The sequence below is a fragment of the Dermacentor silvarum genome, chromosome 1, assembly GCF_013339745.2.
Source record: "Dermacentor silvarum isolate Dsil-2018 chromosome 1, BIME_Dsil_1.4, whole genome shotgun sequence".
NCBI classification, from domain to species: Eukaryota; Metazoa; Arthropoda; class Arachnida; order Ixodida; family Ixodidae; genus Dermacentor; species Dermacentor silvarum.
The window spans coordinates 140,058,425-140,073,812 of NC_051154.1; the positions used below are offsets into that span (position 1 = coordinate 140,058,425).

At 48.5% G+C, this 15,388-nt stretch overlaps 1 protein-coding gene across 1 annotated transcript; it reads right to left on the minus strand.

The window, feature by feature from the left end:
• Positions 1-11,252: 11,252 nt before the first annotated feature.
• On the minus strand, positions 11,253-14,561 carry LOC119463365 (uncharacterized). Its single transcript, XM_037724225.2, has 2 exons — positions 12,916-14,561; positions 11,253-12,211 (listed from the first exon to the last, which is right to left on the minus strand). The coding sequence occupies exons 1-2, from the start codon at positions 12,994-12,996 to the stop codon at positions 11,390-11,392; spliced, it is 903 nt and encodes a 300-aa protein (XP_037580153.2). The 5' UTR covers positions 12,997-14,561; the 3' UTR covers positions 11,253-11,389.
• Between the last annotated feature and the right edge of the window lie 827 nt (positions 14,562-15,388).

Below are 15,388 nucleotides of genomic sequence, written 5' to 3' on the forward strand. Positions count from 1 at the left end.
AAGCTTTTTTTCAGCAGTATGCGCAAATACATTCCCCAGTACAGTCCTAAACAAACTGAATGCCCCCACTGGTTTTCATCCGGACTTACAACTGCCCTAAAGTATAAAGATCGCGCACATCAGAAATCCAGAAGTCCTGTGCCTAATGAGTGGAGAGAAAAATTTCGCTTTTTTTCGGACTCTGCAAACGCCTCGATAAGCGGGAACATGACTCATATATTGTATTCTTGGAAAAGAGCGCCTACGACCGGCCGGCGCAATTTTGGAAGCATATCCGCAAGCGTTCTCAGATAGTAAACGTGGAGAGTGTTTTTGTCTGCTTAACTCGAGGAATAGAAGTCGTGCGAGCAAGCGCTGATTGATTTGCTGCCCACTTCTCATGCTTATATAAAGCTTCAGGTTTAAACACTGGTGTCAGTTAGCAGCACACGATAGTTCCTACATCTAGTGCTGTGTTTCACGAATGGCTCATCAGTGAATGCCTTAAGCGCTTGAAGCCTTCCCTATCCTGCGGCCTTGATGGCATCCCCTCCGCAATTCTAAAAGATTACGGCAGTATATTTGCCCCAGTATGGACATCTATATTTATTAACTCTTTGAATACAAGCTAGACTGCAATACATATAACAAAATCTGATTAGCTAAAGCAGGCTAAGTGACTATTTGTCACAGCCCCGTTTACAAGGGAATGGTGGATTTGCCTAAACTTCGTTTTTCTGGCTTTAAATGGCTTCGTGACTTTGAAAAGTGAGCAATTTTAAGAAAGTACTGCGTTATAAAAATTGAATAAGCATTATTAAAAATGTTCGATGGCGGGATTCGAACACAGGACCTCTAGCACAGAAGCCCGATAGTGAAACCATTACACCACGCAACCATGGACGAAGGGAACCACTGCAATTAGCAGCGATTATGCGTGCTTACAGAGTCACATGACAATCTTGGAGCCTAGTCAGGAAAAAATAAATCGGACAACTCACGAAAAAAATGCACCATGGTCACGTGACAGGCAAGCGGTAGTTCTTTGTGCCTCACGCTGTCGCCCATGCGCCCTGAATAATGTGCTGCGTACGTATGTGCGTGGGTCTGTTCAATGCCAAGGAACGCTCACAGAAGGAACGCCGTCCCCTCTGCCGTTGCTTCGTAAACCTAACGACTTACCCATACAGTTCCACCAACCCTAAACGGAACGGTGGAGTTCCTCCTTCCTCCCAAAAGGAACTAGTTCCAGGAACGCCGTTCTTTCCAACGTCGCTCCGTACAACACTGTAAGATAGTAATCATTGTCTGATGTTGGTGCACGTAACCCTCGCTGTCCTTGCACTTTTAAATATGAAGTCGTCGTGCTAAAATGTTGCCACAGTAGTGTCTACTCTGTTCTTAATGACCATGTCCTGGCATGCATTCACGGGCCAATGTAAGTTAGTGCTTTTTAGTTTGCTCATGCTTGAATTTGAAAACGAGGTTGAAGAGCAGCAAAGTAGGCATTGCGCTGGGCGGATTACCCGCCGGGCATTACGTTGCTCGTACGACGTGAGACCCATCCACCTTTTTCCCACCGCCGTTCCTGTTTATTTAAGAGACAGCTAACTTCCCACAGCGGGAGGTTAGCCTAGAAGCGGAGGGCACATAACGTGGCAACGTCAACTAGCTCTTTGAGATGATGACCGCATGATGATGATTATGATTTATATTCTATGGCACATACCCACTACGGGGGATCAGCCAAGAAGTGTGTCTGCGTGTTGATTATGATGATGATGATTTCCATGCAATGGCACATGCCGAGATTCGGAGATTGTTCAAGAAGTGGGGCGTTCGGTGTTACAATACTTGCCGTAGACGGCTAAGTGGACAGCTAAGCGGACAGCGGCCACCTTAAGACTCGTTCCAATTCTCACAAAGGCGTCAAAGTAGAGAGCTTCGCGAATGCAGCATCGAAGTCAAAAACGATGCAGGCTACTTTCCTGTCCAAACAAGATGGCGGCTGAGCAGGACGCTCGGAAACTCGACGGGAAGGCCGTCTGTGCACAAGAAAACGTAGGCACGCTTTATGTCCTTAATGTAAGTCACATCATGTTTTTCATAGGTTCGCAAGCGTGAAGACTTAAGATGCAGAAATAATGTATGCTGTTCTCAACTTTCTTTTGTCGCCGCGGGGTGCAATCACGTCGCAGAAGCGTCTTCCAGACGCCTCGAAACACGTTCCATTACTGGGCCTCGAAGCTGTCTTGGCTCTCTCCTCAGCTGTCTACGTAGACTGACCCCGATGCTGGCCAGAATTGGAACACACTCATAGTACCAATGCCACCTAGTTCTTTGAGATAATTGCCGCGTGTTGATGATCATGATTTCTATACTATAGCACATGCCCAGAACGGGGGACTGGTCAAGATGCGGCAGGTACATTTTAAATAATTAGGGAAAAAATAAAAGCCTATCTAAGATTCGTCACATTGCGCCGCTAGGGTACGCGACAGCACACGCATGCGCCAGTTTCCTTCATGCCAAAGACACAGGAATGAAATAGGCATATTTATACCAGTTCTTTAACCTATCCACGAGAGCTTCGCTTCACATTGATTCCAGCGTGAATGTTGGACCTGCATAATGTTTAATGCGAACAGCATTCTTTGCCTACCTCCGCCGTTTTGAGCCTATCTATCTATCTAGCCTCCTACGCCGACCAAGTGGCCGAAGTTGTCTACCCGCTTGGTACGTGCTCCTGGTCGTGATGCCGTCGTGGTCATCCCATTGTCGTCATTCCGGCTTCGCCATGTCTTACTCTCGTCATGCGGTCGCCGTCATGCCTTCTACCCCAAACTAGTGCCTAAGTTGTCTAATAGCTTGGGCCACTAGGTATGCGTTCGGGGTCGTGATGTCGTCGTGGTCGTTGGATCGTCATCATTCCAGATTTGCCATCCGACTTTCCTCCTTCCATCGTCATCACGCCATCGTCGTGGCACAGTCATCGTTTTGCTGTCGTTTTATCATCATCATCACTTCAGGCGTCGAGATACCGCCTTCGTCGTTCCATCGACGTCAGTCTTTCTTCGTCATTTTACTGTCATCACACTGTCGTCATTCAACCATGGTCACACCGCCCTTCCATGCCATCATCGTCAGACAGGCGCTATCATGCCTCCATTGCCAGACCGTCGTCGTAATGCCGTCGTCGTTATACGCCTTCGTCGTTCCATCGATATGATTCCTCTTTCCCCCTTTCATCGCCACTGCGTCGGCGTCATACAGTGGTCGTCGTGCCTCCATTCTCATATGGGACCTTGGCAAGCGAGTGCCACAGCAAAGTGGGACGATATCGAAGTATGTGTCATATAGTCTAAGCGAGGAAAGTCTCAGAATTACCCCGGCACGTGGTAAATAAACGCGACATCAAGAATATGGTCTGTCGCTACATTACTCGATTGCTATTTGCATTACCGTCGACAGTCATCGCGAGATGAGTTGGCATGGCATGGCAAGAACTTTATTTTTGGTCCAGAGAAACTAGGGCCCGAGGGCAAAAGCCCGCAGGCTAAGTCGGTGGCTCCGCCCACGTAGGCACCTGTAGGCCAAAGGCTTTCCCGATGTCGTGAGCTGTCCGGACGGCCAGGAGTTGATCTTGGAGGACTTCGCTGGATATGCGTCGACTCCAGTCCTCCTCACTGTTGAAGTCCGAAGCCCTTTGGTTGGGGCACAGCCAGAACATATGATCAAATAGACACGGAGTGTGTCCACAGCTTTTACATTCCGTGGGAAACTCCTGGTCAATTTTGTTAAGCACAAAAGGTGTAGGATAAGATTTAGTTTGAAGCATTCTTAATGTGACTGCCTGAGCTCTGTTCAGCTTCTGATGGGGGGGGGGGAGGAAAAAACCTCCTGCCGTCCCTATAGTGTGAGGTGATTTCGTGAAAAGTGCTAAGTGGGGTCTTTGTAGGAGCCGCAGTCATCCTGGAGCAGTTCCCGATCTGATGCGCGGCATGTGAGATCTCGCACAGCATAGTGAGCTTGCTCGTTAGGATTGCAGCCATTGGGGCTGACCGAGTGGCCCTGATGAGACGGAAACCAGACTAAGTGTTAGCTATCCGGTTGCTGGCAATTATGAGTATTAATACTGTGTTTAAGTAACTTGTGTGCTTCCATTGAGACGAAGCCGGCGGAGTAGTTCCTAATAGCTGTACGGAAATCAGAGAAAATCGTGGAGCTTCTCCTCATTGTAATTGCAAGTGCTATGCTTGCTTCTTCGGCGGCATGAATTGAGCTCGTTCTTAGTGACGCCGCGATTATTAATTTACCATTCCCCTCGACCACGGCAATAGCGTAGCGGTTGCCCGATCCGTAACTAGTTGCATCGACAAAAAGAGCTGAGCTTTGTTGTTGGTGTAATTTACCCAGAATGCATTTGGCCCTGGCGTCCCTTCTGCCCTTGTTGTGGACAGGATAAATATTTCTAGGTATTGGGTCGACAAGTAATTGTGTCTCCACCTCCTTGAGTAGTTTGAATTTATAGACGTCTCCTCCTCGAGGCAGAAGTCCGACTTCATCTAGAATTTTGCGCCCTGACTTAGTGTTGGATAGTCTTGCAATTTGTAACATCGAACGCGCCTCAATGAGCTCATCTACTGATGAGTTCTGTCATAATTTTTTTTCGGGCTCTGAAGAGATCCAGTGAAATATGAAGAAAATGACATCACTGTGTGCTTGCGCCACCTGGATTGCAGGGCCCTCAACTGTGTTTCGGAAAAACGAAGGGTCCAAATCGAGAGGCTGAAAGCACCATGCCCTTCCACGGCTACGGCATATCACGCATGAGAAAACGGGAATAGAGTGTTAAAAAGTACTATTAATGGTGAAAAGACACTATCAACAAAATAGCACTTCTGCAAGCGCGAACAGTGACGTCATTGGGAGTGCGAAAGCAAGGAAACAGTCTTAAACTATAGACTGAGTAACTATTATCTGGTTCACAATCTTTTAGATAAATTTTGCAGGGTTATGCGAGTATTCGAGTACAAAACTGAACTGTATTTGTTATTTGACTTGTATTCGATTCGAGAATTCCCTATTTGAAGGCGTCGAATAATCGTTTTTGTTCGAATATAATAGATAGCACCATGCAAGTGGTGACTGATCCGAATGACTCTGCTGCAGTCGAGCCCCGGTTTCGGCGCTAAGGCACCAGTTGCTGAGCAAACGCATGGAGTAGCTAACTTTCGTACAGCAATTTCCAGTCATTGAACAAGGGCGACTCACTGTTAAGCAGTTTACGAATATGCTTTTTTTTTTAATTTTGCAGAACAATTTATTATTTGGACAATCTCGCCATGTTTTCATCCTTTTAAAACGACTTGCGGTGCTGCAGTACACTTTGCTTCTTCATCAAGCACCGCACTCTACGTTCATCTGGGATGATGTGCTGTTCCTGTGCGTCATTGCTGTCATTGTGATTGTGCGCCAGATACGCCAGATCACCTGTTAGTTGTTTCTCATTTACAAGGTCCTCAGTTGACCGGGCGTCCACGTATGAATGTTGTTACTTGTATCAAGTGATGTAAATAAGCCTTTTTTTTTTCACCAGAACGACTACACCCAACCTTTATATCTTACTTTGTTTAGTGATTAGAAAAAATGCGGTATTCGATTGGGTATTCTAGCCTCGTTTTTCTCGAATATTTTAGCAGTGACATTTTTTATCAAATTGAATGCGAACACCCTTACAATTTTGTTTTCCTTCGGCATTTATTGGGTCTTGTCGAAAGCGAATTTGCGTTACGTGTTACAGCAAAGTAACAGAACTAAGCGAATCAGGAAAGATGGTCGAAGCACTAGGTGAAGTAGCGAACGCTCGTTTTGTACAACTGCCGTGTTGGTTGAGAGCTACATCTTCGAAAACTATAACTCCGATCGTTTCGTGCGCTCATGCACCTCCTACGAGTATTTTGTAAGCCCTCTAGTCACGTTTTAGCCTTACCAATTTAATAGTGTTATTAATGACTATCAGAGTAATCAGAGTACCAGAGTAATGGCTATCAGCGGTGGCCGCGTCAAGAAAGCGGACTGGCCGTCACAGTGACTCTGACAGCGAGGACAGCCATATCTACTCACTGAGCAGCGAGAAGGCCTCCGACGACGACGACTTTGAACTTGTTGTGAGCCGTAAGGCGAAGAGACGCATCACCAGGACCTCTTCGTCCTTGAGCACATTGAATGAAAGACCGAGGATGGTGTTGGCCTGCGACCAACACCATCCTCTTCGTTCCTGCTGTACCCAACGGGAACATGAAACGCCTCAACAGGCAAACCGTTTAGGTGCTTATAGAGGTAGTGGTGCTGAACGAAATTATCGACATCAGATTAAACACACGCAAGAACGTCATGGCGATCGATGTTACGCATGCAGCCGCACTCAATACCCTGCGCAACGTCACCGACCTGGATGGAATGAAGGTCCGTTCCCACATCCCTCTGGGCTCTGACGTCGTCACCGGTGTCATCTACGATGTAGAGGCCGTGATTCCCAGCTCCCACTTGGAAGTTCTTGTGAAACCAGCCAGTGAAGCTGATGTCATCGCGAGTGTTACCCGCCTGGGCAGCTCACGCTGTTTGAAGATAGTGTTCAAGGGAGACTCTACCTTCATATGTAAAGGTGGGCCACTTTCGACATCCTGTGCGACCTTTTGTACCGAAGCCACTGCAATGCCTCAAATGAATGAGGCTGGGTCACGTGAGAAGCGTATGCGAGAATGCAGCAGTGTGTTCTCGCTGCGCTGAAACGCACTCCGCGGATGATTGCAGGGCCACTGTTCTTAAATGCTCGAATTGTCATGGGCCCCATGAAGCTTCGTCAAAGGTTTGCCCAAACATGAAAAAGGAGTTGGTTGTATTAAAACAAATGGCGAGAGACCATTCGTCTCACCGAGAGGCTGCCAAAACCATCAAAAAGCGGCGATATCGTCGCCGACGTTCCTTAAAGAAAGTCAGCGCCTCTACCGCGTCTGTCGCATATCCACCGCCTCCACCTCCCTTGCCGCTCAGACCGGTCACGGCTCATAGGAACCAGAATGTTGGGAAAAGTGAGACTGCGGCTGATACAGCTTGGCCTGGTTTGCCAACAGTGCACATCGGCAACCACCAATGCTGAACCTCTCGCCGATAAACTGCCTGAAAAGGACAAACAAGTGATCGCGATGCTTCGATCAATGATGAACGCCATTCGCGTGCTCCTAGGCAAGCTAAAAACGCCGTCAGCTCAAAGTGCACTGCAGGTACTGGATGCTCTAAATCCAGTACTTGAGTAGACAACTGTCGTGTTGGTTGAGAGCTACATCTTCGAAAACTATAACTCCGATCGTTTCGATCGGTCGTTGACAGTATTGAACGAGCCTTGTCCAATACTGTCATTTCAGCACTGAGGTTAGACAAGCTTCGATTTTACAGTGGAACGCATCTCATCCTTCCGTCAATATATTTTCACAAAACGGATTCCTATAATCGTTATTTGTGAACCCAACGTACTTACTCCCATCAAACTGTCAGGATACGAACCATTTTTATCGTCGACGTGCTAGGAGCGCAGCAAAATTGTCAGTTTACATCCGCACGGATTTTACGTATGCTCATCATGCAGTACAACCACATGACGACAGTCAGTATGTCTGCCTACGTGTAAGAAACACTTGTCATTCACACTCATTGGTGTCTACTTATCGCCTGTCAGGACTATTTGAATGTGATAGACTGCGAGGCATATTGTTACATACCAGTGGTCCTTGGATTATAACGGGCGATTTCAACGCACATCACTTACTCTGGTGTAGCTCGGCGATTAATTCCCGAGGCAGAAATTTGGTGTCATTCGCCAATGATCACGACCTTTGCGTGTTGAATGATGGCAGTCCTACATACCTGCGAGGCCTCAAGTACAGCAGTTGCCTGGATTTGACTTTGGTATCACGATGCTTCAGCTCGCAAGTACAGTGGTTTTCAGACATAGAAACGCATGGAAGGGACCATATTCCCACTTACTTGAAGATCAGGGGGCTAAACAATTACTCCTGGTCGAATGCAGTACAACGTATCAATTGGACTAAATTTAAGCTACATATGGAAAATGCATGCAGAGAAGACCTTGATCATAGCCTGGAGGATACCATCTCAGAGGCTATGAGAGAAGCTTCATGCCTCCTAACGTTGACAGCGAAACGTTCCCAATTTGACGTAGAACTGGAGAGGCTAACGGCACTTCGACGATGAGCTGAAAGGATCGAGATACAGGCGCACGAAGGCCGTTTGTGACTTGAGAATGGCACGAACAACCCAGAAGAAAATCCAGCGCCGTTTGGACAAATTACAGGAACAACGTTGGAAGTCCTTTTGTGAATCACTGGACCCTCGTAAACCACTGCCATACATCTGGAGGACAGTTCGTGGCCTCCGCTCGTCTCCGCAACAGCGACATCACTGCCAGACGTAACTTGAGGTGGCAAACGATTTTTGTGCGCGGATCGCTGGCGTGTGTGTCACACCCAACGCCGAAGATGTTAGTGTCGTCCCTGTGTCTCGCGTCCCAGAAATGGAACTTCCATTTACTACGGAAGAACTTGACGCATCTTTGGCTGCTTCTCGACGCTCATCTTCACCAGGGCTTGACGGCATCACCTATGCAGCGCTTGCCAATTTTGGACGAGAGGCCAGGCAAGAGCTGTTGAATTACTGCAACCGCCCATGGCATGACGGAATTGTTCCTCAGCAATGGAAAATAAGTCGGCTTGTACCGCTACTAAAACCAGAAAAGTCGCCTTTAGACCTGACATCAGATCGCCCTATTGTCCTGGCAAGTTGCATAGGGAAAGTAATGGAAAAAATTATCCTTACACGCCTACAATGGTACCTTGAACGCCACAATATATACCCTGACTCAATGACAGGCTTTCGGCGAGGCAGGTCTTCAATAGACAATGCTAACGACCTCACAACGTACATACAGCAACAGAAATGCCTCAAGCGCATATCAGTGGCGCTCTTTCTTGATGTGAAAGGGGCATGTGATAATGTCACACACGAAGCGATCCTTGAGTCATTGGAGGCTGTTGGAATCGGTGGCCGTATGTTCCAATGAATCAGGGACTATTTGACCAGAAGGTCCTTCTTTGTGCAGACCGAAAATGGCCCCTCTGCCAACTATTATACCTACGGCGGCGTCCCACAGGGCGGGGTATTGAGCCCTATTCTCTTTAACATAGCTATGATTGGCCTTGCTGAACTGAATACACCTGTCCATCTACGCCGACAATATTTGTCTTTGGTCTTCTGCGGTGACTCATCTTCAAGTGCATGCAAGAATTCAGCGAGCAGCCACCCTAACTTGGTCGTATCTCCGAAAACAAGGCCTTAGTATGTCCATCGAAAAATGTGCGCTCATCGCGTTTACGCGCAAATCCATGACACCGTACCCTGTTTCTCTCAATGGGCAGGCTATTACCCACCAGAAGTCTCACCGCTTCTTAGGTGTGATTATTGACAGGAACCTTTCATGAAGCCCCCGTTGCATCTACCTGAAGCGGAGACTAATTTCGATTGTACATATAATGAAGTTCCTGTGTGGAAAAACTTGGGAAACGTCGCTACGGTCCCTGCTGCAGCTGTACAGACACTGTTTCTGGGCTTTTTACGATACGGCTTGCTGGTTTTGGCGAGCACATGCGAAACAAATATTCGTACCCTCCAAAGTTTGCAAGGCCAGGCTCTGCGGACATGTCTTCGACTGCCACGATGCGCCTCGACTCATGCAACAATCATGATTGCTAGAGACTACTTGGTTCCAACATAGATCACGGTTGGCAACCTCAGAGCACACATTCGACACCTGTGTCGCGTACCCAGTCATCATATTGCTGCTTTGCCGGCACAAAGACCTTAGGCCACGTTTTCGGAACTTGTTGCAGCACATCAAGGCTGCCTTCCATCGGGCTTTACACCAGCAGCAAGACCACTGTCACCCCCGTGGTGTCTACGACAGCCACAAGTAAACCTCACGATTCCGGGAATTACGAAGAAGATCCGTCATTCCACGGTAGCTCGACGACAGTTGACATTGTCCTTACTGAACGATGCATATGAACTAAGAACGCAGGTTTACACCAATGGATCTGTCTCAGCCACCAGCTCCACAGGCGCTTTTATCATCGCGGCCTTAGAAGTCACAAGGAAGTTCAAAGTGCCCCACATAACGACCTCTACGGCAACAGAACTTGCCGCCCTACGTGCTGCTGTTATTTACATCGTAGAAGCACCACCTCGAAAGTGGGTCATTTTTTGTGACTCCAAGGTAGCCCTTCAGAGTCTGCAGTCAGCATTACGATGCAATACACATTAACAACTGGTGTCTGAGACCAGAGAGGTTCTCCATCAAGCCCTCATGAACGGACATGACATCATCTTTCAATGGCTGCCGGGGTACTGGGCATCGTCGGTAATGACATTGCTGATGATGCCGCCCGGTCAGCCCATAAGGAAACCCTGACAGTTCCTAAACCCCTATCAAGGACAGACGCTGCGAGGGGTCTTCGCTTACTCGCTCAAACCGAGACAGAAACTTCATGGAGCAGCCCGACTTTTACGAACTGTCGTCTCCACCGGCTGATCCACTGAGGCTGCAGATCCCATCGAAATTCCCCGGCTGTGATGCAACTTTACTTTGCCGCCTCTGGTTAGGGATAGCTTTTACGAAAGCGTACTCATTCCTTCTGGGCATGTCCGACACACCAATATGTGACTCTTGCAACTGTGAGGAGACGGTGGAACAAGTGTTGTGTTTTTGTCATCTTTGTGAGATCGAACGCGACATTCTCCGGAGTGTGTTAAACCGATTAGACAGCAGACCGTTTTCAGAGATAAATATTCTTGGACCATGGCCCCCAGCGTCGCAGGCTTACAAAGCGACGCGGGCATTGTTACAGTTCATGAAGTCGACTGGCCTCAGTGACCGATTGTGAAGTTTTGGACAACCGCACGTGTTCATACTGAGAGTACTTTCTTCCCTCTCTCTCCTTTCTTTTCATCCCTTTAAACCCCTTCCCCCGTGTAGGGTAGCAAACCGGACATGCGCCTGGTTAACCTCCCTACCTTTCCTTTCTTCTTTTTCCTCCTTCCATCAGAGTAACTAAAATAACTATCAAAGGACAGTGTAGTACAAATAATAACGCTGAAAACGAACATTGTGCACAGAAGAGATCAGTCATACATTTTATTATGCGACTAGCCATGCCATGTTCAAAATGAGGATGACATTTACACAAATCCAGCAAGTGCAATAAATTGACATGAGCGGTTCGCGCCGCAAGGCTCTGATGCACACGACGTCTAGGTAAACTGAGAGCCCATTATGTATCTAGCGACGGCGGCGACGACCGTATCCCTTCTTGACGCCGACAGGCCCGTAGCCATAGCTGCCTAGCCCAGCGCCAAGGCCTCCGCCGAGCCCTCCAACTCCTGCGCCAAGCCCTCCAAGCCCGCCTGCGAGACCATCAACACCTACGAGCCCTCCTCCGACACCGGCTCCGAGACCGTATCCGAGGCCGCCTCCTAAGCCCGCAAGGCCAACTCCATTGACAAGGCCCAGGCCTCCAAGACCACCAGCGCCGAGACCGCCCAAAGCAGCAGCCGCGCCGAGGCCACCTGCGCTGTATGTAACCACGGGCCTGATGGTGTGTGACACGGAGGCCACCGGTTGCCTAACGTAGCTGACCACTGGCTTGGTCACGTAGTTGACGCGCACCACGGGCTGCTTCACGTACGACACGGTTGCCACTGGCTTCGCGACGGCAACGGGCGCTGCCACAGCCACGGGCGCTGCCACGGGGGCTGCCACTGCCACTGGTGCGGCAACTGGCGCGGCCACCACGGGCGCAGCACCAACGGCTAGTCCTGGACCGAAGCCGCCAAAGCCGACGCCGCCAAGGCCGCCGCCAAGGCCGCCGCCAAGGCCGACGCCGCCAAGGCCGACGCCCCCAAGGCCAACGCCTCCTAGTCCAACACCTCCTAGTCCAACACCTCCTAGTCCAACGCCTCCAAGACCTAGTCCACCATAGCCTAGACCGGGACCACCAAAGCCGACGCCACCGAGACCAGCGGCTCCAAGTCCGGGACCGTAGCCGAGGCCACCCACGTCGCCAGAGTAGGCGCACGCCGCAAGGGCCGAGAGGAGTGCGAGCTGCGAGAGTCAAAAGTCAGTGAACACGAACTCATACGATTAAAATGTCTCGAGAAGGCTCAACTGAATGGCAGTTAAAGGCAGCAGCTTTAAATTTAAGGCACCTCTAGAGCCTGCTGTGCTTGTCACATGCATCTCATAGTTGATTTGCTTCTATTTTTAGCTAAGTGCTAAGGCAATAACCCTGTACATGCTAGCATTCGTTCATCGCGGGTTTAGTGAGCCTCAGCAAGTAAAGCAAAAGGTATATCTCTTACCTCAAGAGCGCAGGTCAAATATTTTATTATATGGGACACGTTTAACTGGCGCTGTAATTGATAAAAATAAATTGTTTTAAGCACAGAAATACGCGCGCCTTAACGATGGCGTATAAATTATCGCAAACATTAATTTCTGCATGGATGGTGCAAGCATTTTTTGCCATATGATGTGGTGTCTCTTAAGCTGAGGTCTGGTACGAATGTTAAATATTTAAATATTGTATTAAGCTTCACTGATAGAAACGCAATAGGGCTGTCTTGTTTTGTCTTTTTTTTCTGTATAGGTAAGTCAAGTGCCTGTCGGTGCTTCCGCAATGAAGGCCAACGTCAATGCCAAGGCAGCCGACTTGTACTCGCCTTCCTTGCAACACTAACTTGTTACGTCACGGTCACTCTTAACTTCTTTACAGACTATTGCATCCTTAAAACAACGCCTTTACTTACAAGTGTGTACATGGCTGCTGTCCCGGTAGGTTCTCCGCTGGTCTTATGAGAATGGTGTCCATGCCACCGACCCGTGCGCATCTTTTATACGGACGCGTCGAATACGTCACCAGACACTTGCGGCTTCCCATTCGGTGCCGAGGTACAGCCGCAAAGCGAGGAGAAGAAGGCCTGAGATGAGACCAGCCCACGCTCTATATGGAGCCAATAGCTTCGCCTTTTAAGTTCGTCACGTACGAGGCTCCCTTTGAAACTCTCGCCGATGAGTATACGAGGACGCCAGCGCGCCACTTCTATATCCGTTCTCATCTGGCGACAGTTCTGGTCTTTTCTTTTCTTCCGCGACCGCGATCTCTTCCATGCTCTCCCAGACGCGGGTTGTTTCCGCGCTTCCGCCGCGGATCCCTTTGATACCTTCCCGTATACCTGATGATTTTAGCCCTTCTCAGGTATGCACAGGGCGTTTCCTGGGTGACTGTTTCCTGCTGCGTGGAGCTGTTCGGAGCGATATAGGTATACCGCCGCATTCAATTACTAAATCTTCGTAATATGCGCTCTCTCCACTCTCTCGCGAATTTCTCGTTCCTGTCTCCGGACAGGAAAAGTGACGACGGCCTCTCTCACCCTGCACCACGCCACGGTCCCTTCGCCGCGCGCGAGGAAGTGCCACTGACCCAGAGCAGCAATAGTGGGCACAACTGCAGTCACGCGATTGCGAATACAACTCTCCGAAGCAAGAGAGGGAGCGAAGGCGACGCACTCGCTGGTTGTAGCCCCTAGCACGTCGCCAAGATGATGCGCACGGACGTCTGATAAAGCATTGTACATGGTTTTGATGAGTACAAGATCACTGCTATAGGTGAGGAATGACGACCTCTGCCGGTTGTCGACATAGCATTAGGCCGACGACGAGCCTGTTGTCCGTGCGAGAGGTATGGTCACATGCTGTCTGGGACTTTAAAGGTCAAAGCTTCTCCTCAACCGTCATTGCACTTGGTCTGGCTGCTAGCAATATCTTGCGGCGTGTATGAGTCGCTGGCCCATCTATGCCAAGGAGACGGAAACACGGCATTTCGAGGCTGTGATCAAGAACTGAACGTAGTATTTGCTAAATCGGAAGCCTAACCTGCTATTGGGACCTACTACAATTAGCTATACCCCTCCTTCCTGGAACTTTGCAGGGGGGCGAGTGGGATAAGAACTATTCCCTTCACATGCGAAAAATCAGTAATACAGTCGCGGTATGCATTAGTAAGGCCTGGCATGTCGTAATATTCCTGAGGTGAAAGATTTTTTCACTAACAAATGCATCGTTGTTTGTTTTGGTCACAGCCACTTCCCAAATAATCGAAGAGCGGGTATGCGCTAACAGAACTGAGCGCGGACCGAAAGCGTGACCGGATGTTGTAGATGAGTAATCAGATTGAGTGCTTTTCTTCTCCCCGTTAATTGCATAGTTTAAGGGGTGATAATATATCTCGAATACCGGAAAATATAACTTCGTCTAAGTTCGTCTGTTGAAATTTATGCACCGATTGTATCTGGGCACGGCGGACGCAAAGTGTTATCCTGTATAGAATAGGCCGAGCCACGACTGCCGCATGGTTTTCCACGGAAGCAAAAGAATCCACCTCTTCATGCAATGCACTAGCATACCCCTAAAAAATAATAAGCGTGAAATTGCGCGCTGTGTGCAGAAGGCTGCCCTAAATATTGGGACTATGGCCAGCAACTGCACTGTAAAAATGTGTAGCTGGCACCCTCTTTTTTATTATTGAAATGAATGAAAGAAACGTATACTCAATTAAAATGGCGACGGCTACTCTTTTTCACATAACAGTAATAATAAGAAAACTATCGTTAGAGAAGAAGAAACGCCATAGGTTCGAATGATCTCGAACGAAGTCAGCTAAGGAGAGTAAACGAAGTCCGCATATATTCATAACAGTTTACGCGTTAATGAAATTGCTAGAAGTCTCACAAATTAAGAATTAAAACATTTCATACATTCTGTATATAAATTATTCCTACGTATGTAGTCCCAGGATGAAGTGTAATGTTTGTGCGAACCGTGCCTGAAAAAGTACTTGAACATTTTATAGTTTGCGGTGCCATGTAAATATGTGTGCAAACTACCTCACAAGGCTCGACCTCACTCAACATCAAATCAGACACGACGACCTCGCTCAACATCAAATTCACGTTCACTCATCAAAGTGCGTTCACGAGACTCCACCCCAACTTAAGCGAGCCCCAGCTACCTCGGCTTGGCCTTACCTCCCCACACTACCACGGTTGAAGTCGGGTTCTCAACCTGATCCTCCTTTCGTGTGCTCGTTGCCACCTCCTCAATGTGGAATGTACTTAGCTTGTATTTTCTGATGAAAAGTCTAAGTAACCATAGTTTGGTGACTCTGTTACAGCTGCATCAACGCCATGATGCCACGGAATAAATATAATGCTTCATGAAAGT

Coding starts and splice junctions, on each gene's coding strand:
- LOC119463365 (XM_037724225.2), bottom strand. CDS start 12,996: ATGCGCACGGGTCGGTGGCATGGACACCATTCTCATAAGACCAGCGGA. Junction 12,212..12,915: donor CAGCAGCCATGTACACACTT/GTAAGTAAAGGC, acceptor TGACTCTCGCAG/CTCGCACTCCTCTCGGCCCT.